This window comes from Sebastes fasciatus, chromosome 10, assembly GCF_043250625.1.
Source record: "Sebastes fasciatus isolate fSebFas1 chromosome 10, fSebFas1.pri, whole genome shotgun sequence".
Classification (NCBI taxonomy): Eukaryota; Metazoa; Chordata; class Actinopteri; order Perciformes; family Sebastidae; genus Sebastes; species Sebastes fasciatus.
In genome coordinates this window covers 29308269-29336022 of record NC_133804.1, presented here as the reverse complement: position 1 = coordinate 29336022, position 27754 = coordinate 29308269, and the positions used below count along the sequence as shown (strand labels likewise).

At 39.4% G+C, this 27754-nt stretch overlaps 1 protein-coding gene and 1 long non-coding RNA gene across 2 annotated transcripts in view; one reads left to right on the top strand and one right to left on the bottom strand.

Annotated features, from left to right (window-relative positions):
• Nucleotides 1–11728, bottom strand: part of gfra4b (GDNF family receptor alpha 4b) — a 60637-nt gene extending 48909 nt beyond the window's left edge. Inside the window, exon 1 of the mRNA XM_074649301.1 lies at nucleotides 11197–11728. Coding sequence (XP_074505402.1) covers nucleotides 11197–11239 — 43 coding nt within the window. The 5' untranslated portion in view covers nucleotides 11240–11728. The remainder of the gene's footprint in view (nucleotides 1–11196) is intronic.
• Nucleotides 1–27754, top strand: part of LOC141775704 (uncharacterized) — a 102461-nt gene that overhangs the window by 65114 nt on the left and 9593 nt on the right. The window lies entirely within an intron of this gene.

Genomic DNA, 27754 nt, shown 5'->3' with positions numbered 1-27754 from the left:
GAATAATAAAAAAATATATGACAAATAGAACTGCAAAACGAACATGTAGTCAGAAGAAATTAACCGCAAGTGTTTGTGGTTTTAACCACAGATGATGAAGCACTGGACTGTTATCAGTATTAATAAAAGTTCCTTGAATTGTATATTTTTATGGTGCGGTCACTACCACAAACGCTTGTGGTTGATTTTTTTTTTTTTTTAAATAATGAAATATGCTTGGCAACATCTGCAGTGTTTTTACATATTTTTATCACCTCAGGGAGCTTTATTATAATTTCCACTGAAATGAAATCCAATGTCTCTTCTCCTAGAAAGCTGTAGAGTAGTAACAATAATACTAAAAAATATGAACATACAGGTACATACATGAAATTGGACACCTGCATTTAACCCATCCTTAGCATTTAGGAGCAGTGGGCTGCCGTGAAGCACCCAGGGACCCGCTCTACTCCCTGAGACATAGTAAGGGTGACATGGTTTAGAGCGAGGACACATTGCTTGAGAGGGTCCATGAATTGCTGCAAGGTTATATTGTTTCTTTTTCTAATACTATTTCTCGGTGTAGACAATAATTCAATTTATATCGTGCAAACAAGCATTTCCAGTCATTTCTTTTTATTGTGGCCAGGATGAGGCCACAAACTGATTTCACTGATTTGATTAACTGAAGAGCTCCTCCTAGGCATAAAGATGCCGAATTAATTTCAGTGAAAAACTGCTCGGTGCCATAGCTCTGCTGGTATATGGTCTAGTCTGGGAACGCTGATAAGAAACTATTCCATTTGCTGGCTGTACTGCCGTGTAATTCACTTGCCTGTGCATGTAAACAAACAATGAAACGGTAATTAAATACTACAAGGTTTGAGGTTGCACTTATTCTAATCAAATAATAGCAATAATACAGCATATAGTAGGTATGCACAACTACAGATATCAAAACGCTCAGTTAGTGAGCTCATTCATCCTGCCTGTCATAAAACCTGTGTTGGGACCACAATGATACAAGGATGCTGCATCCATCATTTGCAAACATCCTTGTCTAAGCTCCTTTTCTGGCTCTGAAGTTGGTTTATAAACTTTTATCACACTGTTTTTCAGTTGTTGGCTAACTCCGCTTTGACATATTTGAAAACTTACGGGGAAACATTAAGTGTCAATGTTTACGGCAAGAATAAGTTAAAGTGAGAGACAATCTTTTCGTACTTTTATTTAAGCAGTAAATAGTGCGTAGGATATACTGCTGTACAAGCTGACCACTGTGTGATACAGTAGCTCTTTACCGCAGGAGAATTGGAAAGCGGAAAAGGGGGAATGAATATCAGCAGCTGTCATTCCTGTTTGGAGAGAAAATAACCGGACCGATGAGTGGTTCATTAAAAAGTCACTTCGCTGGTTATTAATGCCAGCAAGTCAAAGAGGAAACAGAAAAACTCACTATATTAATCAAAAAGAAGTTCAACATTGACTGAAGGTTATTGCACCGGAGTAAGAGAGAGCACCGTTGTCAAATATATCAGTCATTGTCAGGAATTATTTTTAAAAAAGAATTCCAGCACCCCAACATTTTTAAGGATAAAGACATTTCTCTCACAAATCAGTGGTATTTTCTTTTTAATTTATAAGGGGCATGTGATGTTTTATACTTCTGGTGAATATAATCCATCAATCTTATTTCCATATATATGTTTTGTATATACAGTTCCCTTTGTCAACATCTTATTTTGAAAACCGGACGTAATCACACATGGGTACTTCCGCTGACTTTGCCAAGTCCGTCGCTAGCTCTCCCGTCAGCTCCGTTTTCTTTATACATCCATGGTCAGCTCCATCGGGGCCGTTTGAATTCATTTAACATAAATGTCAGTATATGGGTGCTTTACAGTTGTAGCGTCGGCTGATTTGACATCGGAGATGAGAGTGACGCCGGCTTGACCGCACATTACAACAAAATACGATAACGTTTCCTGTCCATGACAGAGTTAGCGGCAGCTTTAGCCGTGATGTCTAGCTCTGCTTTTCCTGGTAATGTGTGAAACCCAAAGTGTTTCCATATTTTACTGTATGTGTTGTGTTTACCAAGTTGGATTTAAAATGCGAGGGTGCAGGTCGTATCGACGCAGACCCTCCACTGTTTTCAACTTTCTCGTTTTGGCTCGCTGCGGTTTGTTTTGGTTGACGGCTACGGAGCGGATATGACGTCTCGTTACTCAGACTACAACAACTAAAGCGATAACTTCCTTCTACCTCTGCATAGACTCAAATGAAGCAAATATATCGATTCTGGCATTAAAAAATCTATTTTAAAATCGTAAAAAAAAATCATGATACACAGGTGAACCGACCACCTTTATTATTTACATATTAAAAAAAGTCCACATCTGCCCATCTTATCATTTTTAAGAGGATTACGTCTGAATCTCAGCAATGCCTAGAAAGCTGCAGTGTTGTTTCCAGCTTGTTGCTGATGTCACACCGTTGTTTGTCCCCCGAAAAAATAAAACATTTGAGTAAAATAAGTTATGCCCACTCAGTGGCCGTAGTGTATATGCCTCGTGTGCAATGAAAATACTAATTTCACACTCTGCTAACTAGAGGAGGGAGAGCGGAAAATATGTCCTTGGATCTTTGTCGCATGTGCTCTTCCAAAAATTTGCTTCCATCTATCTTAATGAAGCTTCACTCACCGCAAATAGAGCAGTGTCCCAGAAATACAACAGGATGGCAGGAAGTTGAGCTTAAGCCCTCCGTTTTGAAATTGTGTCACAATGGGGCTGTGCCTACTTGTCTGGAACAGTCGTGCTCTCTGGATAACCACCGACAGGCTCCGAGTTAATGAGCCTCTGTTTGGCCCTTAGAGGCCACTGTATGTCTATAACCTAAGAGCCATTTTCTGAGTCTCCTAATGGAGAGGGAGAGACGCTGCTTTTAGTCTGATCAGGAGCCCTACTTACGCAAGTACTGGTGTCATTTTCACCTTCTAGCTCTAAACTTTGTGATCACCGGCAGTTTTATCCCCAGTGTGTTATGCAGGTGAAAGGAAACCCATTCTGTGAATATATCACTGTCACTTGAGTTCAGATAATGACCACTGGTGTTTTTTTTTCTTTCAGCTGACAGTCAGTTTATTTCTTCCTGTCTCACTTCTGAACAGTATAATAGAGTCTTATATTTAGCAGAGAATCAGACCTGAGATCTCGGACGCTGACCAGAAACATGATAATTGAGGGTAATGTTGTGTTGTGACAGCCAAAAGGAAAGGGGGAAGGGGGTTGGGTGAAAGTAGATACTGCATGTAATTGATAATATATAGTATAGCATGTCCATCCCAGATGTTTAATGGACTTAATCCTGAGGCATCTCCCAAGGAACTGAACAGCATCATCTTTCTACAGCCAGTGTGTTTTATTTCACTGAACCCACAACATTTCGTCGAATAATGCCACCAGTAGACTAAAGGGGAAACTAACTGCTTTCTCAGCACTTCACAGAAAACATTTAAATCAAACAAAACAAAATGTACTACTGGGAAGATCGATTCACAACCACAAAGTATCAAGTTTTTCTCCGAAAACAAGGCATCGCGCCATGAGCTCGATTGTTCCTCCAACTTTAACCACAGTGGGGTTTTTCTTGCCAAGACCTTTGCCGGTGGTTGCTGTTTCATGATCCTGACTTAATCTAATAAAGTAGCAAGAAGCGTTGTGCTTTAAACCAAACACTGCGTCTGAGTGTTTACTTATGTTTAAACACTCTTTTTTTTTTGTCACTTTAGTCTTTATTGCTTTTATGCATACACAAATAAAACACAAATATAACAACGAAGCTTGCAACAGTGCAGCGAGGGGTTCAGTTTACAATTGATGATGCAGTATATAGGGTTATTTTCTTATTAAAACATTTTCCAATAACTTACAGTATTGTCATTACAATTATACAGTGCTTATGTCTTTATTTCTATACCTAATCTATGTTTAAAGACATTTAGAGGAAAAGGAACATGAAAGGAAAAAATCGACTCATCAAAAACCAAGTTAATGAGAATCAACAACAAGAACAACACACCAATAATCATGGATCAAAACCAGCTAGAGGAAGTAGCCAGCTTTACCTTGGGAGCATAGTTACTGTGGACGGAGGTACGGAGGAGGATGTCAAAGCCAGAATTGGAAAAGCAAGGACAACATTCAACATCTTAAACAAAATCTGGAAAACAAAAATCCTATTACGCAAGACCAAACTACAAATCTTTAATTCAAATGTCAAATCCATTGTACTCTACGGATCCGAAACATGGAAGACAACCACCAACATACTGAACAAATTACAGACATTCATTAACCGCTGCCTCCGACGGCTCTTGGGAATCTACTGGCCAACATCATCTCAAACGCCAACCTATGGGAACGCACCAAGCAGGAAACGATAGAAATTCAAATCAAGAGGAGAAAATGGAGGTGGATAGGTCACACACTCAGAAGACAAAATAAATCGATCACAAAGAAAGCTCTAACATGGAACCCACAAGGAAAGAGGAAGAGAGGACGTCCTAGAACCACCTGGAGAAGAACCACAGAACAGGACATGAAGAAGGAAGGGCTGTCATGGCAACAACTAGATCGGAGGGCACAAGACCGGAGAAAATGGAGGGGTTTCATCGATGGCCTATGTTCCTTAGGGAATTTAAAGGCCTAAGGGAGTAAGTATATTTGGCCAAGAAACCAAATCAATGACTTGAAAAACACCTAATATTCTGTAGAACTGAGGGGAACTGCAGAGTTGGGTGTTAATGATATGTGGGTTCATCACTGCAATCGTGACCAGGGTTGGAAATTAACACCAGCCACCAGCCAAATGCCAGTAAAATATGCAAGTGGCTGCTAGATTTGCTTCACTCACCAGCCAAAAAAACAATGGTAATCTTTTGAGTGGCTGGTAGATTTTGCCACAGTGGCAGGTGGACAAAAAAGCTAATTTCCAACACTGATCGTGACACTTACACGTAGTAATTTGATTTGCTATTGTAGCTTTAAGTACCTAATAAAACGTCAATACACTTGAGAAAGATGTTCTCATAATTAAAATCAGAAACAAATGATACATAACTGGTTTGTGAAAATATGATAATAAAACTGCTTAAGCACTTAAAGGGCCAGATTTTGTTTATATTTTTCAAAATATTTGCCAACATGAAGACAGTTGGAAATGAGGATGGAAATGTAATAATATGAATGGATAGACAATAAGGTTTTTACAGCTTCTACCATCTATTGTAACTCCAAATTAGAATCTGTCCTATTTTTATTGGCATACTAAGCCACTAAGCCTCTTAAGACATGAAATATAAATGTAAAATAGACAGGAGTCGTATTCTGTCTCCCCATTACTTGTTGTTGGTCATTTTGTCCCAACAGAGAGTGCCTTCAGTCCCATGAATCTCATAATGTAAACACATTCAGTAATGAGTTAACAGTGGTATAACTGGAGGCACTCGACTACAATAATGGATTAGGGCTTTAAACTCAGACTCATTTATTTTTCACCCACATTCATCACGACAAATCAATGGCACGTCTTTGGCTTCAACCCCTCCCCCAGCAGGACGACAATGTCACTGCTCGCCTCAGACTTTTTCAGCTGTGAGACGATTTTACTCCAAACTTTATGTACTGTTTGAAGTTATTACAATTTAATATTATAGGCTGATGATTGTGTAAGAAATTGAATACTGTCACCATTAAAGGCCAGAGCCATCAGACTGACTGACATCCGATGAATGGCTATGTGCCAGCTCAGCAGCAGATTTTAAAACCCTCACTAGTTAAAGACAAAGGCATTTTTAAGGGCCCTGACAGTGGCTGGAGAACAGAGGCAGCCCACAGGAAAAGTGTAACAGCCATTCTGTCTCTAAAGCTTTTAACCCTCAGCTCTGCCAGCGAGTGAATGTTACTCACATATATTGATAGGGTTTAGATGGAAAACTCGTATCCTTTTTATAGTGTTTTATGTCCATTAGGACAGATGCATTAACTCATTACTGCAGCTATTATTTATGCTAGAATCCATAAAATGTTTCCTTTGTTTCCTCACCTGTTTTACTAAAGTGTATGATTGTACTTAAAGATTCACACTTTAAACCCTTTTTATATCGAAGCACAAACTTAAGATTAACCCAGTTATTAGAGCTTAGTCAATATCAGCTGGACGGATATATTGACGGATGTTAGCTTATATGTCGGCAGACACTTTACAAGAAATGCCAAAGATGTGTTTTAGGCAGGGCTGTCAAAGTTAACGCAATACTAAACGCAAATTATTTTTTTCTCTCTAATTTCTTTAACGCAATTTGCCATTTTAAGTTTGTAGTGGGCTCAGTTTTAAAGCCAGAGTGAGGTTGTTGTGATTATATACAGTATATGTAATATATGTAATTTATGGTGATGTTAGATTGCTGCTGGACCGCCCCGTTAATACAGGTGCGTGCGGGAGAGTAAACAGTTTTTGACCGCAGTGAAAATGTTGTTTTTGAAAGGCTAAATGCCAACAAATATGGACTGAAGCAGAATATTTAGTTTGATAAAAACATGTTGTGAATTTTGGAAGTGATTACATCTTTCTTTTTTTTAATAAATTTTGACTTTTGGACTGAGGACTGAGGCAATTAATGACAGAGTCGGAGAGAGAGAGGGGAAGAATGGTGAAAAGTAATGTTTCTGTAAGTTATTAATAATAATTTGAATGTCAACGTCATGAATGAAGCTTCGAACTATTTGACGCAGCCCTACTTCGTCATATTTTTTTTTTTATTACTGTCGGCTGAGCACGTTGTCTTGTTCGTCTCCGAAGCATCGTCTGTTTTTCTTTTTGTCGCTGTCAAATATCTGTCCATTCTGTAAACCTAAAGACTATCTGTCTGAATTAACACCATTGGTATAGCCGATTTGTTTACTGTTCCGCCGTGAAAAAGATTCCTACGTCAAAACATTAATTCCACATCACATTTTCCCCCAGGTCATGCCTCTGGTCACACACTTCGAGAAACACTGAACTAATCAAAGAAGAATTGAATTGCCTCACGCCCTCGTTCGCTTTATCTTTCATTTGGTCACTTGGTTGCCAGGATGGCTGAACGTGCAAAGCGGTCAAAGGCTAGGCAAATGTAATTCTTGTTGTTTGACTCACAGTTAAGCAATAAAAGCAATACCAGTTCTGTTTTAGAATTTATTGTTGTCTCATCTTTCCACCAATAAAAATTAACGATCCCCATCCCTACAAACAATTATACAAGGTGCAATCATCTGGTTTAGTTGTGATGTGTTAGGAACTAAACAGTTACAACCAATTATTTAACGCTGACCAACAGTGAGTATGAAGGTTCAAATGCATCTTGGGTCATACACGGGGTTAAAGTGGTAATAACGTCTTAGTGAAACACCCATAGTCAAGGTTACACTATCTCCTCTCACCAATAATGCCCACATTTCTCTGGGACTGGAATGACTGACCTATCTGTCCCACATGAAGACAGCGTGAGCGTGTGATGGGCTGTATGTCCGCCATGGGTACTGCCTGCTTCAAATGAGATTCATGACAAATCCCCTACAAGAGGCCAGCCAATATGCTAGGTAATAGCATGCTTGGCAGTACTTATCTGTCTCCATTAAAGACACAGGTCATATCCCACAATGTCAAAACCATTAAATCAAAAAATATAGCTCGATGGTAGGCTGAAGCTGGCCGCTGTTGCAGTTAAAAAGCAGCTCTGATTCAGGAAGAAGGAGGTTAAAGTACAGAGAAATTAAAAGACAAACTGAAAAGCTATGACAGGCCTTAATCAGAAAAAATGTAAATTATTTGAAGAGTTAAGACCAATTTGCATATTCTTGTCAGCTGCTACTGGTTTTTCACTGCAACCTCTGCCAGTTTGAGTGCCACTGGAGATCACTACTTGTGTAATATTAAATGCAATCACCTTGTGCTACTATTGGGACTTGATATATAAAATGGTTGTGATGTGACTATGGTGCCCTTTTCACCATTTCAAGTTAATACTGCAGGAAAATGCTTATCTAACCTAAAAAAAAAAAAAGACTTACACTGCACAATTGTGCTTAATTCTATATAATTTCGAGCCTCCGTGTGGATCTGTCAAAGGGAGTCCCACTGCACATTTATCATACAGATAAGATCAAAGCTTGGGACAGTCAACTACTTGCCTGGGATTCATTTTTATTTTTCATAACAGTGTAGGCAACAACAGTGATTCAATTTGAACTCCTCTGAATGCATAAAACTGACCTTCTGCTAGATTTATGTCGTCTTCAGGACCTGAACATCATCACTGCTCGAGGTTCATGTCTCAGCTGAGACCAACATGAGTCAGATACGTTATGAGCAAGTTTTAATAAACCAAGCTTGGTGTAGAAATGTTGGTTTATTTACACTGATGGAACATGATTATTTTGTCCTTATACAGGCTGTTCTTGTACACAGTTCATAGCTATACCTACAAAATGTAACGCACTGTAATTCATATATATACGTATATATATATATATATCACGAAATTGTGTGTAATTCATGTAATGTTAACAAGGACATATAAAGAGTGGCAAACGCTGCGTAGGGGAGGAGGTCGGGGTGGATTGGTGGGTCAATAAACATCAGACTTTCGCCCAGAAGACCGGTGTTCGTACCCCGTGTGAAAACCAGAAGTCAACATTGATTTATTTGTCACTTAACTTTCGTATATAAGTAACGTCACTTCCGTAATTATTTTCAAACCACGATCTTTCCCTAAACCTAACTAAGTTGTTTTGTTGCTTAAACCTAAGTAAGTAATTTTGTTGCCTAAACCTAAGTAAGTAGTTTCGTTGCCTTATCCGAAATAAGTAGTTTTGTTGCCTAATCCTAAATAGTTTTGTTGCCTAAACCTAACAAAGTCCTTTCCTGTGAAGATGGAAGTTTATTTTGAAATGACTGGGGCAGAAATTGACTGGTGCTTCACATGTTGCTGGACATTTGTAGGAAAACGTACGAAAAATTAAGAATACATTTTTCGTAAGATGTCATATGAACCGTTGTATGAGGATATGTTGCCTTATAAGTGTAAGTAAAGATTATTTTCATTATTGATTAATCTGTCCCCTACCTTTCAGAATTAATCGATACATCGTTTAGTCTATAAAATGTCCATCACAATTTCCCAGAGCCTAGGTTGACATCTTCAAATATCTTGTTTTGTCAGACCAACAGTCCAAAATCAAAAGATATTCACTTCACAATGTTATTAAACACACAAAGCAGCAAATAGTCACATTTTGAGAACAAGAAACTGTGAGAATATTTTGCATTTTTTCATTGAAAAAAAATCACTTCAGCCCAAAAGTATTCATTACTAGGAATCTTATGACATTTTGAATAGAAAAAAAAATGAATTTGCATTAACTACAAGGCCTCAAACTATCTTGGATATTTGCAAAAATAGAACTGACATTGCTTCTGAAAAATATAATTTTACATCGTCTGTCCCTGTGTTCGAAAAGTAAATACTGAGCACAATAACTACACAGAGAATGTTTCACTGTTGCAACATGATTTTCACCCAACAAAGACGGGCAACAAAAGCCGTGAGATAGTCCAACAATGCCGAGGCCTCTAATGGCCACAACTCCCAGCTGAGAAATAGGCTCATGATGTTTGCTTTAAGAGCTCTTTCTGGAAAATAGTGATGTTTTGAGACTTCTCTGTGTTGGCTAGCAGGTATCCAGAGCAGTTGGGGTAGCTGGATAATGTGGTGAGATGATTGGATTTCTGTCGCCTTGGAAGTCACAGAAACTTTCCAGAATGCCACATAAATAGGTTGAGTCATCCAAACAGTTTTCTGACCTTTTGCAGTTCGGTGTCGGCTAATTGATTTGAGCAGATGGCGAAACCGGCTAGAATCAGCATCCAGTTTATCAGTAATTCATCCTGAGTACTGCTGTATTCATTATATACATCTAAATATGCAGGTTTTGCAAAAACAAGTTCAGAGACTTGAGTTGTTTCCAGGCATATGGCTGGAGAACACAACTGTCTCCGTCTGCTTCTATTCTAATCAGCCATTACGGCCAAATCATACCCAATGAATGTGAGGCGTCATTACGGAGAGAAAAGCTGATTCAAAAAGCAAACTGTATTCATTCACATCCTGCATTTCTTACTCCATTCATTCTTCTAATGAAGAGGATATTAATGCATAAAGGAGTAAGATATGATCCATATTCCTGCTGCCTTTTGTTAAGCAGGAAAGCTGGTGACAGTTAAAAAGGAGAATGATCATTTCGGCTGCCACGGCCATCAGTGTGAGTATAATTATATTAGTTACAGTTAGGACTGTGCATGGAGGCAGGAGATTGACACATTTGCGTATGGTGACGAAGACAACGCCAGGCAGCTCTCTTCTCAGGAGACTGTGGATTGTTGCCACAAAAATCAATATTCCAGATTTGCTCAATTACATGGAGAGCAGGTAGCTCAGTGACAATGCAATGACTGATGTACTGCTGAGGATGGTCACTTTTAGAGGGTTTTACCACATTAAACAATAAAGCAAGTCTGGTATGAAACTTTGAATGGCAGGTAAATATGACAGATATTATGTAACGGTGGAAAACTATTGAATATGAAATATGATGCAAACATTGATAATATATCTAAAATGTGGACATGGGATATACAGTATAGGCTTCTGCAGTAACTATAGGAAGCCAAAAATATAATCCAGACCCCATATAGAAGAAAAAGGAGCGTTGTTGTGCAGTTTTTATATGTGCACACACACAAACACACGCACTCAGACGCACACGTGCACACATTTAAGCACGTGCGCGTATGCACATTTTTTTTGCACATATACAATACTGTACAACCCAGCTGATCTCTGACAGGAAAATATTGTTCTTAAATTATTATTATTAAGTAATTAAATCATGCAAAAAAAAAAAATGTTTGCATTGTGTATTAAAATAAATATGCAGCATGGCACCCACATGATTAAAGGAAGAAAAGACCCATAAAGTCCTTCAATTAGATTAATTTGATGAGAATAATCCAACTCGTAATAGAGCAGGTTGGATTATTTTCTTCTGAAGACGCATAATTCCAACATTTGCCACTATTATTTATTTATTTTTTAAAAGACAAGTGTTTACTTACCCAAAGTTATGAGATGGAACAGATAAACTCCCCACAGATCCATCTCTCTCTGTGTGAAATGAGGCTTTCAGATAACGCGTCGGACACTCCACGTACAGCTGTATATGATCACACGGAGAGGAGGAGAGACAATCCTGTAACGCGTGTGGAGATCATTATTGGCACAAGGAGAATAATATCTTGTAGGGGAGGAAAAATCGTCTTTTTGAGTTTGTTGTTGCAGTGTTTTTAATTTCTTAAAATCCAATCAGTTTCATCCAAGACGGTGTTCCAGTCGCGCTTTTGCGCAAAGCCAGAGCCAAAACCAGACCCAGAGCCATGCGTAATAAGATGCGTAATACTGCGAGTGTAAATTGTCCTGCGCGCTGTTAGGTCCGGTACTTTGAGACAGAGAGAGAGGGAGAGAGAGCCTTCTGTTGCGCGTCGAGCTGGTCACTAGAGTCCTTGAGTCCGCTGCTGGAGAGATGCTGACTGCTGCTGGGAAGAGACACAAGCCAAGAGGAAGAGAGAGAGAGACTGAGCAGGAGAGAGGACATTAACCAGCCTGATTACACGGTCAGAGCTTCTGTGGTTAATACAGGATGACATCAGGTTCATTCAGTGACAACAACACTATTATAATATTACTACAGGGACTCATAGTAGGGGCTGTGGTGTTTATTTATTACATTTATTTAACTTGAGTTAGTAGTTACTTTGCAAATTCAGGTTCATTATATAAAGTAACATGTATAATTAGAGGTTCAGATAAGTATAGATAAATAAGTATCATTATAGGTTAAGATAGGTATAAATAAATAAGATAAGTATATATTATTATAGGTTAAGATGAGTATAAATAAATAAGATAAGTATATATTATAGGTTAAGATAAGTATAAATAAATAAGTATATATTATTATAGGTTAAGATAAGTATGTATAAATAAATAAAAAAGTACTGTATCTATAATTATAGGTTATTATGGGTTAAGATGAGTATAAATAAATAAGATAGGTTTATATTATTATAGGTTAAGATAAGTATAAATAAATACGTTAAGTATACATTATTATCGGTTAAGATAAGTATAAATCAATAAGATAAGGACATAAGCAAATAAAATTACCCCTTTCTTTACATTAAAGTGATGATCACATTAATGCATCAATAATTATAATCCAAAGATATTATATACATTAAGTGGGCTATTCTGCTTAATAAGTACTTTTGGTACTTTATGTATATTTTGATGCTAATTCTTTTTACTTTTACTTAAGTAACATTTTAAATACAGGACTTTTACTTAACAAAGTATTTTTATACACTGTGGTATTGCTGCTTTTACTTCAGTAAAAGATCTGAACACTTAACCAATAATATTCTAATGGTATTTCCATACTTTATGATTTTTTTTACCTTTAGTTTTACAGTATACAATACAGTATATTAGCTTAAATGTTTTTTTAGTCTGTACTGTATTTGATTTTAATGAGGCTTTTGTACTGGCTTGCCTTTTCATAATTTGTGTCATTTATTTCGTTATAATCAGCACAAGGTCTAACACTTATCATTCAGTCTGCTTATATAATATAAAGTGAGTTCTTGTAGCAGAGAGTTAATAAAAAAAACAGAAAGCTAATAAAGGAAAGAACAGTTTGAACTGAAGTTGGGGTGTTTTAAAACCCTATTTCATCTTATTTATTTTGGGGCAGCTGTTTGTCTACATTTGGGATAACGTCCTGGTTCAGTGTGGTCTTATTTATTTATTTATCTTCATGCCTCTGTTGTGAAATGTCACTATTTTGATTCAGGTCAGTCACAATCAAATGCGTTACAATCCTAAATCTGAGTATTCATGATCAATGCTCAGCCTATATCTTCTCTAAATGTGGTGACTGCGCTGATCGAGGTCTTTCAGTTCTCCCAGAAAAGTCAAACAAAAGATTAACATCAATACAAGAAATAGCAGAAGAGGCAGATTTGGGGCATTCTCAACCAGAAACCTATTCCATTTTTGGTTTCCTGAGCACAAAGTTTGAGAGCTCATAGTCCAAATTCATGTCGACAGCCTACCTCTAATTGGTTATACAATAGAATACAGACAGACAGGCAGTCCCTTTTTGTGGATTCCTTCCCAAGTCAAATAGCTGTGTGGGGTGAGCCACTTGAATCGGCCATAATTACTCCCCGCTGCTATTAAATGAAAAGAATGACCACGTTTCTAATGTTAACAGGAGGAGGAAAAGACTGCCAGGGACACCAGAAAGTCACCTGGACAGCCTGTGGTGAATACATTTTGTATAAATACTAGATTCTTGTATCCTCGACTGTTAAAGGTTTTTTCCTTTTGTTCCAAACAAAAGCAAAAAGCCCTCGGCCCCCACAGAGAGGTGGATCCAGTTCTTGGTCACTACCGACTACCAGAGCTGCACGGCTCCGTTCTCAGAGCTGTTCACTGTTTTGTAACCGACAGGTTATTGATTCTTCACTGTTAAGAATTCAACTTTTTGCACCATCTGTTCATTTTATGGCTTAGAAGCTCTTTTTTGTTGGAAGACAACACCAGCGGGTCAGGATGGGCATTTGGAGTTTGTTGACTCGCCCCCTTTAATGCGTCTCCAACAACAAATGGAGTTTCCAGATGATCCATGCAAACAAAGCTGGCGAGGCGAAGATAACAACGGGTCACCATGTTGGATCAACCGTACCCAGCGTGTGTGCTTTACCGTATGTGCGCATGTGTCTGTAAAGCAACAACAGGGGTCCAAAAGGATGATCCAGCTGTGTACCAAAGACAGAATGAAGACCTCTGAAGAGCTATTTCAGCCTGCTGGTGTTATCTTTACTTCCATTCATGGCCGCTCTACTATCGTGCTTCACTGGACTTACATGAGCTGGCAACATTAAGCATTTCCAGAGTCTAAAGTTTTTATTTAATTTTTTTTTGCTGAGGCCTCAAATTGGAAAGACTGTAACTGTAAAAACGTCTTTACGCCTCAATGATTGTAATTTTAACTCCCTAACAAGCTTGCAATGAGAATATTTGGAACAATACATTACCATCTCTATTGGGAGTTAGAGTGCTTGAACGTGGAGGAAGATGGGTTCTGAAAATGCTTTATGAATCTTTAAAGAGCGACTCGGTGCCATAGGGAGCTCCGGGTAAAGTACATATTTGCAATGTGCATTTGTAATTCAAATCAACATTAAATGTTGCAAGAATGAGAAAAAAGCCCTGTCAACGTTTTTAGGGAGAATTAGAGAGAAAATGTTTATTTTCTTCTGAACCGTTAAAGTCTTTGGCTCCGTCCCAGTGGATCGTGTGTGCAGAGGGCTTTGTCTTTCTTACCCTCGAATTAACAAACACCAACCTAACGTGATTGTATCACCTCAGCTGTGATTTCTCCAGCAGAAATGTGGCATAGATCAGTCTCTTAAACCAAAGCCCCTGCTCATAAAGCATTAATATGTTGTCCTAGGGATATTGAGTTACTATCAATAAGTCCAGGATGTCTTACTTCTCTAACAATCTTTTCATATGGAGAGTATGTGCTCTTCAAACACGGGAGATGGACAGCTCTGAGTTCTCGCCTCAGGCAAAGGTACATTGATTTCTTATCTCAGTGAGCCGCCGCAGTGTGGACACAACATTAATGAGGGATTAGTTATTGTACCTATAATCATTGCCGTGTCAAAGCGCCAGAACTGGGTGATGAAGAGGGGCTTTGTAAATATTTGTTGGAGGCATTTAACGGCTTCGCTCACTGCCAAATGCAGACTTCTAACTTCTGCATGACAAACCAAAGCATAGTGGCCTCATTTCCCTTTTGCTTCAAAGTAGAGTGTCCCATTTGATGCATGCCTATTTTTTTGTTAGTTTGGGGGATTTGTTCTGGGAGGTTTTAAAGCTCCTCCACACCACTGGCACAGCCTCACACGAGTTTTCATTTATTTTGCCTGATTGGACCTCGTTCAGTTTGAAGTTGGGTGGATCCAGGCTGGGAGTTACGTGAGGTCACCAAATGACCTTTATTCAGACATTTTGACTTGATATAGTAGGAAAGGTAAAGGTAAACCTTATAGAGCTTTTCAAACTTGAAAACATAGATATTTTAAATGGGCCCCTTTGTATTTCCTGTTCCAATGTTTGTTAATGCGGTAGCTGACAGGAAGTTATCTTGGACCAAAACTGTTGCCCTAGCAACAGAATGGCAAGTAAAAGGTCTGTAATAAGGCTGTCAAAGTTAACAAGATAATAACGTGTTAACGCAGATTCATTTTAACAGAACTAATTTCTATAACGCATCAATGCAACTTGCGATTTTTAGGTTGTAACGGGCTCAGTTTTAAATCTAGAAGAAGACATCTTCTCTAACTGGAGGTATACAGACTGACACACTGACAGCTGTTGTTGCCTGTTGGGCTGCAGTTTGCCATGTTATGATTTGAGCATATTTCTTTATGCTAAATGCAGTACCTGTACCTCATTTGCCTTAATTCACACAGGAGTATACAAATTAGGCTTTACCATGTGTCTATTTCATATAGACTATTTATTTATTTATTAAATTATTATTAAATAGGTTAAAATGAGGAAGTGATGATATTTTGGACAGACATGGATGTAAACTGCAACTTGACTGGTCGGCGGAAGCATACAACTGCGATGCGCTAATTCTAGTTTTAATTAGTTGTCTTAATTGTTTATCTTCTTTACTTATTACCATAATTATAGATATCAGAGCTTTGCTGTCCTCCTCTCAGAAGACGTTAGCTGCCATTCATTCTAGCGCAGCATGGGAAACAAGTTTCACAGACTTGAACATTTCCCAGGCTGGATAATCCATCACAGTAAACACGGAGCCTTCATCATTTTAATGTTGTTACTTCACTGCCCAAGTTGAGAAATGTTGTATGAGGGTGTGCATTATGTTACACTCTAACTACTGTCAATCATCTGACAGTCGGAGGAGGAAATGGAAAGTCTGCAGCAAGAAATAATCCCTGGAAAGCTAATGCATTATATTCTCTTATACGTGTCATCATATTTGAGACATCTGTGTTGGCCCGGACAGACAAACACAAGTAGATAACTCTCTTTTAAGGAAGAAAGGGTTAGAAGTAGGGCTGCCCTCTCTTAGTCGATTAGTCGAACAATTGGTGGTTTTGGTCTTAGTTGACTGAGATTTCTTTTGTCAATTACTTGTTTTTTAATGTGTTTTTTTCGTGCTGAATAGAGGTGGGGAAGTATACACGTGTGACTACGTGTGGTTTTCAAAATAAGGTGTTAACAAAGGGAACTATATATACAAAATAAATATATGGAAATAAGATTGATTGGATTGGATTCACCAGAAGTATAAAACATTACATGTGCCTCATAAATTAAAAAGAAAATACCACTAATTTGTGAGGGAAATGTCTTTATTCTTTAATTTTTGGGTTGCTGGAAAAAATTTTATAAATAATCCCTGACAATGACTGATATATTTAACTTCAGGACATCTCTGACATGCTGAAAATCAAACATTTTTACTGTGTTAATTTAGAGGTTTTCCAAAGAAAAGGTCCCTAGAAGTGTATGATTCAACTTTTCCCCATGGTCTAGTGTCAAAAAAGTTAACAAAAATTGCAATAAATTGTAATATCGAATCACAAAACTTGTAAAGCAAACTTAAAAATCGTAATACATATCGAATCGGCAACCAATTATTGTGATAGTATCCAATCAGGAGATAGATGTATCGCCCCAGCCCTAATGCTGAATGACTTATTTCCAAGAAACCTATGAACACATCTCTTGTAACTTGTAAAGATTTAAAGTGGAGCTTTTGTGTGATTCTTTGTGGAGAAACTCAGTTTTCTGTCGCTTAAATCAACAAATCGATTGGTCGACTAACAATTTCTTTGGTCGAGGACAGCTCTAGTTAGAAGTGGAGTTTGAGGGTTTGTGTTGCAGTGAGCAATAATGAGTCTTGTGACATGTGTTTCAGGACTTCCTTCTACACCTTCAATCATTCACACAGTTGACTAAGAAGCCATACATTCTGCTCCCAGGACAGTGACGTCATGTCTATACTTGATTGCGAACAGAGTGGCTCCTGTTCTGCGTGAACCCCTGGGACACTTCCTCTTTCTCTTTCTTCCCAGCTCAGTGGACTACTATGGGACAGACTTACAACAATTTTTTTTTCACCTCAACAGAAGTGTCATTGTCTCATTCTTGAATATTTGAAGGGATTTAATAAAGCTTAAATTCCCGCAGGCCAGCCAATATTGGCAGAGGAGTCTCTTTAAAATGTCAGGGGAGGAAATCTACCTTGTCGTCTTCAGTGTTTGACGAACGGGGACTCCGGTATTTGTCGAACGCGCCGGGGAAGTTTAGGTGCATGCAGTCACGGCGATTAGAGAAGGGTGTTTCACAGCCAGCGCCATGCCAAATAGAGCGGCGCTCAAACGGTGCCAGACTGCACGGCGGGCATTTGCACAGACGGCGACTCCGTTACCTCTCACTACAACAGATGGTGTGTCTCATGCACACTCCGTGAAAGGTTATGTTACTGCTCTGCGGATGCCTAGTTGTGTCTTAAACCTAAGTTGGACCACACAGGCGCAGACACACATGGCACATGTGGGGAAAAGACAAGCATGGAGAGGAAAAGAGAGGAATTAAAACTGAATTGATCAAGCAGTAAGTGTTGAAAAAAATGATTGTTATAAGCACAGCGAGGATTGGCAACACACGCCGCAACACCAACACCGTCACAAAGGTGTGTGTGTTTTTTCCCCCCAATCCTTCCTTTCTTTAACAGTGAATATAGGACACATGCATCTGCTCCTGAGTTTCACTGCAGTGTCTTTCCTTTTTTAAAAACACCTTCCCCTTTCTTTCACCTCAGGGTTCAGCTATTATCACTCATGTAATTAAAGATTAGTAGAGACTTAGAAAAAGAGCAATAAGATCAGGTTACAGGCTGTGACAGATGTTAAATTCATGACTCTCTTCTCTTTTTTTTCCAGCGGGGTGCTATCTATCTATCTCTGTGGTAGGTTTAAGGGGGTGATAAGGTTATCCATGAACATCTATCACTGATTTCCTGACACTCCTGGTGGCCAAAAATAATCAAATGGCACCTGGATCAACAGCTCTGTGTTTTAAGATCCGTAACTCATCCTCCTGGGATTTGTGAATGTGAGTGCGCACACCAAAATATGTGTGGGCGAGTGCAGGTTTTTTGTGTATTTATAAATGGCTACTTGGTCTTTTCCTCTGACACTTCGATGAGAATTCAGGCTGCTCGGTGCTCACCACACACGTCTTTTTAAGCTAGAAGCACCGAGCAGATGTTCGTGGGAAGTGATGCTGCAATTGAAAACCAGTTTGAAGCGCATTCTGCTCAAAGTTGAAATACTTCAAACTTTTATAACATATGACTCTGAATGTTTAAATCATAATTTGTTTCGCTGCCTTGATAAGTCATATAAACTGATCCTATAAAAGGTTATGAAATGAGCATAAAGTCTGACACACAACGTACTTGTTGCATGTACAACGCTATAAAATGCTCCATCTTGCTTCAATGATTAGAGTGATCAGAGCTGACCCACTCAGGTGTAACACGTGACCAAAAGATCAAGACCTTTGGCATTACAACTGGACCCAATTAGACTGAATGTAATTTGGACGTAGCCAGATCAGGTATTGGATATTAGGAAGCATCTGGACTCATCAAGCCCTCTAATTGTGAGTTTAATAGTCATATGTAGCCATGGTCAGTTGCAGCCAGGCGGCAACCTCTAGTTTTGAGAAATGAAGCTAGTGCTGAAGTAGATAGATTAATGTGTTTAAAGGTTTATCAGATGCTGCAGAGCGGTCTGTGATACTATGAAACAGGTAGGGCTGCCCCCCACTGGGTTGTTTTGGTCTTAGTTGACTAAGATTTAGTCGTTTTTTTTATGCATTTTTCACACTGAATGACTTATTTCCAAGAAAATGATGAGCACATCTCTGGTAAACAAGATTTAAAGTGGTGCTTTTGTGTGATTCTTTGTGGAGAAACTCAGTTTTACAGATCCCTTGATTAAATCAAATAATCGATTAGTCGAGTGTTAGACGACTAAGAATTTCTTTGGTCGAGGACAGCCCTAGAAACAGGATTTTACAACTCTGCGAAGTTATCACGGCAGCAACTATTTTATCTTTTGTCCCAATGTTTGCGGACTGGCTCCATTCAAATGAGTGAGAGAGCTGCTTTTTTCTTTTTCTTCATGCAGGGCTCAAGTGGGCTTCAGGGTTAATTAAGTAATCATGTTTATGTAATTACAGCAGATTGGTTAACACAAGGCTAAGGGCCTTGTGAGACCAGGCTGATCCTTACACCCAACCAGACTAAAGTGGTTTGAGCTGACTGACCCAGCTACTTAACCAATGTCTACACGACTGCATCCCTCAAGCAGCAGGTACTATTGGCTGTATAAGCTTGAAAAAATGTTGACTTATAGGCAGTGTCTGAAATTAACTTCTTGACTCACCGGCCCAGGGTGAAAATAAATATATTGACGGTTAATCAATTCAAGTCTGAATACTAGGCTTCCCTGACGTTTCACCAGGTGTAGGCTACTAAAAACAATAAATCCCATGTACTTCAACACACACTCCTTTATTACTGCTTGCATACTGTTTTTTGTTAAGAGGTTAAACAGTTAGTTTTAAAGTTATACTGTTGTGAAAACATCTCCTTCAAACATTTTTTTACAAGATAACATTTGAGCGCATCATGATAACATTACATCCGTGGTTAGAAGTGACCTTACCGCTGCACGGCGGGGAGGATGTTCCTTCTGTAACGTTCCCTCGTTGGACTGTCAGGCTTTTAGTGACACATTACGCACACATTAGGTTCATTCCCATCCAGACCGTAGTGACTGTTTTTACGAAATATTGTCTATAAGGAGTTTACGGAGTCCCAAACAGAGAGCAGAGGAGTGTGCCCGTAAATGACACCAAAACGTCGTGGAGACTCTGAGTGTAACCGAGCATAGTTATTTATTACATGACTATTTTGGAACAAACGTTTACCCGCCAGTGTGGCGGATAGCGAGGTTTACTCGTCAAACTACCTGCATTTGGCGCTTGGCGGGTGTTAATTTCGGACCCCGCTTAGAAGTTATGACATAAACAGGCATTTGTGTGAAAGTAAAGGAGCTGGAAGCCTACAGAGCTGCGTTGATAGCGGTGAAAATAAAAGCGTTTCTGTTGTGGGAGATGGACAGCTTGAAAAGCTGAGTGATATTTAGACAGCTCCTTCTCCCTTTTTGTTGTTCTGAAAACTCTACAAAGAGCAGTTCCCAGTCAACATCCAGCCTCAATAATGGATTGCTGGTATGACAGTGAGAGATGGAGCTCATTTTAGGAGCATGTCTTTGTTATGAACCGTGTTTTATGACTGACCTGACCTGGACACCGCTTCATTGATGTAGCTCATGCCGGTTATGTATGCGCGTCCCCTGGGAAAGAAAACAATTAGCCAAATTAGAAGGCAAAATCTGGTGAGGGCAAAGGTCGAAAGGGGAGCCACTGCTGTTTTCCGTGCCGGTTGTAAAACAAACAGCTCAGCAGCGGTGTTATTTCTAGAAGACTAAAGTGGAAACCTATTACTTTGGCTGTTATCCTACAAGCTATCTCGCTTTATTTCTTGCTTGTCAAAGACCTACACAAGTACATACATGAATATATACAAGAGCGCAAAAGTGCCCATATTTCGTTTGTAACACACACAGTTTAATATATTTTTTCACAGGGCATTTCACATGATTTCCATAATGTATTCAATCTCAAACTCTTTGAAGTCATCATCACTTTTCATTTCCCCTCAAACAAGCTGAAGTAGCAATTTACCTTGTGTCTTTATTTAATAGGCTGCAGAGTGAGTGGTTGAAGTCGGCGCGTTTGTCTTCAGCAAGAAAATGAATTTGCAATTTGTAATGAGGCCCGCTTCCATCCAAATAGTTATTCATGAAATTAGCTGTTTGGCAGTGCGCGTGGATGTGACTGCTAAAATTCACACGGCGGTTTGCAAGCTGTCATTGTGCTGCTGTTGTTGTTTTTTTCGTTGGTATGATAATGCTACTTGTCAATTCCTATTAACGGGGAATTAAGCAGCTGCTTGTTGAGAGTTGAGGAGGAGTTGTGAAGGTATTTATTATGAGTTAAAAGTACCAAGAGGCTGATTATTAAATAGTCTCCATATGTGATCATTAATTATCCGTAGTTTAAACCATATGTAGGATGTATGTTGGGGTGTACGGTGGACTCTTTAGGCCCCGAGGCAAAGAGATGTGATCCTTGTACTCATGCAGTATTCAGCTCTATAGGTTTTTCACAGTGCCTTGTAATGCTTATACTGGCCTGAGGTTTCTATGAATATTGCACTGTACCATGCTCTATGATAAACTCCATGTTGTGTGCAGTGTATCGCATTACTTCATGAATTAGAGATGAAGGTTATGGCAGAGGGATACCTCACATTCAATGTGGTTCAGATTCACGGATCCCTTTTTTTTTTCTCTGTTACTCATTCTGGGTAAACTCTGGGTATTGTCGATACTGAGCATCGATCAAGATGCAGCGCTACGGGTGTAATGATCCATCGATCTGGATCGATGTATCGATTCATTGATCAGCAATCTTTTTATCATTGATGCAAAGTGAAAACATCGATCTTTAAGATCCGACTTTATTTTGAAATTCACATTTTACCATTTCTGTCCAAGCGCACCGCCTTCCTAAACATTCAAACAGTGCTAGTGGGGTTTAGGGTTCGACCGATATGTTTATTTTCACGTTCAGTATGATACCGATTATTAGTAATCGAGGAGATCGATAACCGATATTTTGAATCGATACACGTTTGCAGTAAAAATGAAAATCTATGTGTCAAAAATGACAAACACTTTTTTGCTGTGGTTCCTCCCATGCTGACATTTTCTTTGCATGTATTGCAGACTGCCTTCCCTGGTGTTGGTTGAGTGTAATACTCCCATACTGCACTTTTAACCCTTTTCTTTAGTTTATCCATCTGCAATGAGGGTTTAGAGAAATGTCACATGCTTAATGTGTGATTATGCTTCATTTATTACAGTAAAACAGCTTTGGAAAGCCTGTAGTTGTTTTCAGTTATTCAACATGTTATATATTAACAACACACAGAGCATGTGTGTGTGTGTGATGGTGAGTAGCAGTAGCGTTATAGCTGTGAACGTAGCAGTGCAGTGTGTGTAAGTTACAGTTTATTTGTCGGTGAATAAATGCTACAACTTCTCAAGACCCGAGCCAAATTCCCATGTCTTGTTTGCTACCTGCTGGTAAAGGTGAAGGAGGTTAGCCCTGAAGTTAGAAACAACAACGGCCCAGGCTCACTTAAGGTGGACTGACCTTTAAGGTGGACCAGCAGTTCTTATTTCAGTGACAAGCTGCTCACCAGCTTTGACCAACAACAACAGGAGGTCTATTTTTATTCTTTTTATTAAAAAGAATAGATTTTCATTTAAATGTCTGGAAGAGCCCAGTAATAAAATTGTCAAATCATATTTTAGTTGCTTTTTGTGAGTTGATATAAATATAACTGATTGTGTTAAATGGGCACATGATATCGTCTCATATGAATCGCAGGCTCCTGAATTGAATCGAATCAAAATCGTATTGTGGCAGACTTTGTGATATCAGCGAATATCATATCGTTGTCAAAAGAATCAATATAATATTGTATTGTGATGGAACTTGTGCCCATACAGTACCAGTACCATTTTTCAGTTAAAAAAATATTACGGCTGTCAATCGATACCTTAAAGGGAGATTTGTCAAATATTTAATACTCTTATCAACATGGGAGTGGATATATGCTTGCTTTATTAAAATGTATGTATATATTTATTACTTTAAATCAATTAACAACACAAAACAATGAAAAATATTGTCCAGAAACCCTCACAGGTGCTGCAGTTGGGCATAGAAAATATGCTCAAATCATAACATGGCAAACTGCAGCCCAACAGGCAACAACAGCTGCAGGGTCCCCTTTGAAAATGACCAAGACAGTCTTTCCTTGCCAAAATTTAACATAAGTTATTTAGCCTCCTCAGCGACAAGTTAGTATGACATGGTTCCTTAGGTTTTTCTAGTTTCATATGATGCCAGTATCTTCACTCATGCATTAATGTGTTAAAGAAATTAGTGGCGTTAAAAATTAATGCATTTGTTTTAACATGTTATCATCACATTAACTCAGCCCTGAAAAGTGGAAAGAAGTGTTACACAGGTCATTGCATTAAACATTAGTTATATCATTCTGTATTTAATTTTGCATAAATTTGCCACGTTGTGATATCTGTATTGGAAGTACATTCTTATTATTATTCAGCCATATCCAACAGCTCTAGATATAGTTTATTACAGCATTTGTAGTCTTATAGAAATACTGAGTGACTTTTAAGTGGCTCTATAAATGAAGCTGTTGCTTCTGATCACACAAGATTCATTTCTTATATTTTCACTTCTCTAATATGAAGAAAAGATCTTTTAATCAATAATCTCTGTGATAGTAACATTTAGCATGTAAATTTCACCAGCAGCACTACGTTTTACTGATAGTTTAAGTTGCGCACATCATCCTAAATACTCTAAACTAATACAGCCTCTAAATAAATGACCCGTCAACGAACGGCACAATAGACGTCGTGTCATGATTTCAACTTTACTCTCTTTACTGCGATGCTCTCATAAGCTGTCATTGTAAAACCTCTCACATAATGCGCTGCGAGCATTATAAATAATAAGGCAATCTGCTGTAGGTGTCATCCCCTCCTGCTTTATTAAATAACTGCTCCAACTACTGAGCTCAGAGAAATCACTGCAATACAACACGCTTTACTGTTTGTCTTTTCACAAAGAAGATCTTTTTCAACTTTTCCCACAAGATTTTATAAATCAGAACCATGTGCACGCACGGCTTTATATAAATCTGATGAAAAGAATGTCTGTGCATATTTCTGTTTTGTGCGTACAAATAGTTTGATTTGTGAATCTACACAGTTTTATACATCCGGCCCCTGATGTGTACAGCAGATTTAATCAGATGAGTGTACATGCGGGTTGAATCATAGTGACGTACTAAGAAGGTCCAACGGCCACATGCAATATAGTCTTGGATTGCACGGCCTCTTCACAGTAATGATTTTTTGCCATTTTGATTATTGGATGTCATGTCAAGTTCAGTCACAGTGAAAGCTGCAGAGATGGGACACTGCTTTTAGATTAATGAGAATACTTCACCCAAAAACATCTAAATGAAAACTGGATGTTTTTAAACCAACAACAGAACAAGTTCATAACATTTGCAGGGTTTTCTTTTCACCTTCACCTGAGATGCTTGATAGAAGTGCTGATAAAGTGGAGGTACAATCAAAGCTGATTGATATAATTATGTAATAGCCATTAGCTTAGGTGAAATTTGGTCTCATTATGCTGTTGAGAAATTAAAAGAAGGTTGGTGACTGCGCTGGGTAAAAATAAATGTTACGTGAGAAAATCACTGTCATTTTTTTATAAACGTGAAACTGCAGCTTAGTTTCATAAGCGAATTAATTAAAAGCAAAAATCACATAACACATTTTCTTTACTTGGAAAATGAGTCGTTAGACTTTAACCAGAAGGTGTTATCATGTATTCAGTTGTGCGTGTGTGCGTGTGTGCGTGTGCGTGTGCGTGTGTGTGTACTGACCCATCAGCCTAATATTTTTTGAGCTCATTATCTCACACCTGGGAGAAGATTATGTGTTTGGTCTAGGAATGCACCAACACCACTTTTTTTCAGACCGAGTACGTGTACAAGTACTTACATTTCGGTACTCGCCGATACCGATACGAGTACTTCTCTGTACCAAAAGACCCTCGTTAACAACCAGCTGGAGGGTATGAGCGACACACGGGAGGCTAGGGAGTCCCGCATACGAGGCGGTGCGCCGCGACTGGCTCTAGGTCAGCTTGGAAAGGCTCGGGGCGAGGGTGGCTCGCGGCCGCAGCTGGACCTCGCCGCACCGTGACGGGGCTCCCTGCTCCCGGTGCGACTGTCGACCGGGGCGGACTGTCCTCAATGCGCCCCAACCGCGTCGTGCCGCGGCCCACGTAAAAGGCGCCAGGGGCTCTGTGGCGATGTCAGCCACCCGCCCGACCTGTCTTGAAACACGGACCAAGGAGTCTAACGCACGCGCAAGTCAGAGGTTGCAAAGTGAGGGCCGGTGCGCGCCGGCTGAGGTGGGATCCCGGCCCAACGGGGTCGGGTTCAATCACTGGCCCATCTCACATGCACCGTCGGGGAGGTGAAGCGTGAGGACCCGAAAGATGGTGACGAGAGGTTAACGTTGCGCTGCTGTAAAGTGGTATCTGTACCGTTGTATTGGAGCCGTTTTGCGAGTACGAGTACATGAGCACAGTATCGGACTAGTATCCCTAGTTTGGTCTTGTGTGTGTGCTTCTCTTAACCAGCTGGAAGGAGCCGCAAGTGATCCACAACTGCTTCATTCTGATTTGTACACCTATAGGTAAGCCACCAACTTCGGTGCAGTAGTATTCCTGATCTATTTTCCCATCAACACTGATGCATATGATCGTGGCTCAGTGGGGCAGTGTGTGTGTGTGTGTGTGTGTGTGTGTGTGTGTGTGTGCGTGTGTGTGTGTGCGTGTAGCGAGTATGTGTTGGTTGAGCGAGGGAGAGACTGTGGCTGCGATAATGGCAGACAGGTGTTGGCGATCGGAGCGGAGGGAAAGGTTAGCAGTGAAGTTGTCTAGTGGCAGTAAATGTAAAGTGTACGTTACAGTTTGCATGAATAAACACTGCAAACATCACTCCTCCATGCCAAGACATTCCCGTGACTTGTTTCCCAGCTGCTGGGCAAAAGTGAAGGGAGAATCTGAGAGCCGGAGAGCAGCACACTCTTCTACGATTGATCAGTTTCAGTTGACTCTGCCACTGGTTCTGCCAGGGAAAGAGACGTACATTCGCAGAATATGCATCGATTTATACGTCTATTTTCTCCAAAATAATCAAAGGTATGGCAATTTAATTGAATGTGCACTTACTTCTCCGTACTTTTTAATGTTTTGGTGTAATTTATTATCACGTTGCAGAATCTCCTTCGCTCTCTGTGTTGAGGCTGAGCGCCTCGACCTCCAACTATACTTGTTTCTGCAACGTTAAGTGCAATAAAACCTTTGCAAGTAAAAAGCCAATATGATATACCTCTTCAACAATCATTAACATGTAAAAGAGCGATATTTAAATCTGCTCTGTCGGCAGTCTCTCATCTCACCGCCACTATGCTTTACACGAGCACAGCTCGCTAGCTAGTCACAAGTAGCATAAAAGGTAAGCTGTTTTGTTTTATACTTTTCATGCATAAATTGGTGCCTTTGCCAGGGATAAAAATCATGACCAGCATGCATCAAATTGCATCCATTTCTTCTCACCAGCACCCATGAAAATGTAGTGAAATATATTTATTCAGTGGCTTTTTATTGGGCATCAACCTTGTGTTTATGAGCATATTGTCTATGTGTATTCCATGTGGTCATTGGAAGTCTCATATTGTAATTGGGTTAATTTCCCAGAACACCGTTCTGTTTACTTCCCCGTATGGTGTGTGATTCCCTGCTGATTTGTTCATCTCAAATTCACATTGATGTTGTTACTCAGAGAAATATGACCAAGGGAAATCAGTGCCGAGTCCCAGTTAAACGCAGGAAACCACAGCATTTTGTTTGATCTGCGCTCGGATCTATTTCCCTACTGTGTGAGATACAAGTATGAAAATCTACAGGGGGCTGTATGGACTTCCCTGTCTAGATTTGTTATTTTCACCGAGGGTCATAAGATGTGAATACTTTGGCATCACTATCTCAAGAATTGCATCCACTCCTAATGATGAGGAAAGGTAATCTGAGCCCTATGCATTACTACGACTACAACCGTCCTGCGATACATTACGCAAATAGCGTGCAGTTATTCAGCTCCATGGGAAATGTGCCTCCGTGTCCTCGGGGGAGCGAGAGTGAATGGGAAGATTCAGGATCCGCTCGGCTGGAGAGGGATTACATCCCACAGAGTCTCGTGGGGAGAAAGACACAGATGCTGCATTGATCCTGCTGATAAACTCTGAATGGCTGGAAGCTCGAGTAAGTGTCAGATTTCCCAAACGGAAACGCCAAGACAGCCCAGAATGAAGTTTGGAGGAGTGTATGGAAGATTTGCAATCTCGCAATATGTGTAATTAGCAGAACTAATGTGTGCTATTTGCCAATAATTTCCATAATTTTCCACTTGCAATCTAATTGATGGAAACATGTACTTAATGAGAGACAGACCTAAATAATTTCCTCTATTGGTTCACTCTCACCGCTCTCATAATGTTGTTTTTGGCTACATGGGGCAGTTGCTTCCAGGGAAAAAGCTCTAAAAAGAACCAAGCACCAAACAGCAGACAAACAGTTATTTACAGATATTTTTCTCAGGAGTTGGTGGAG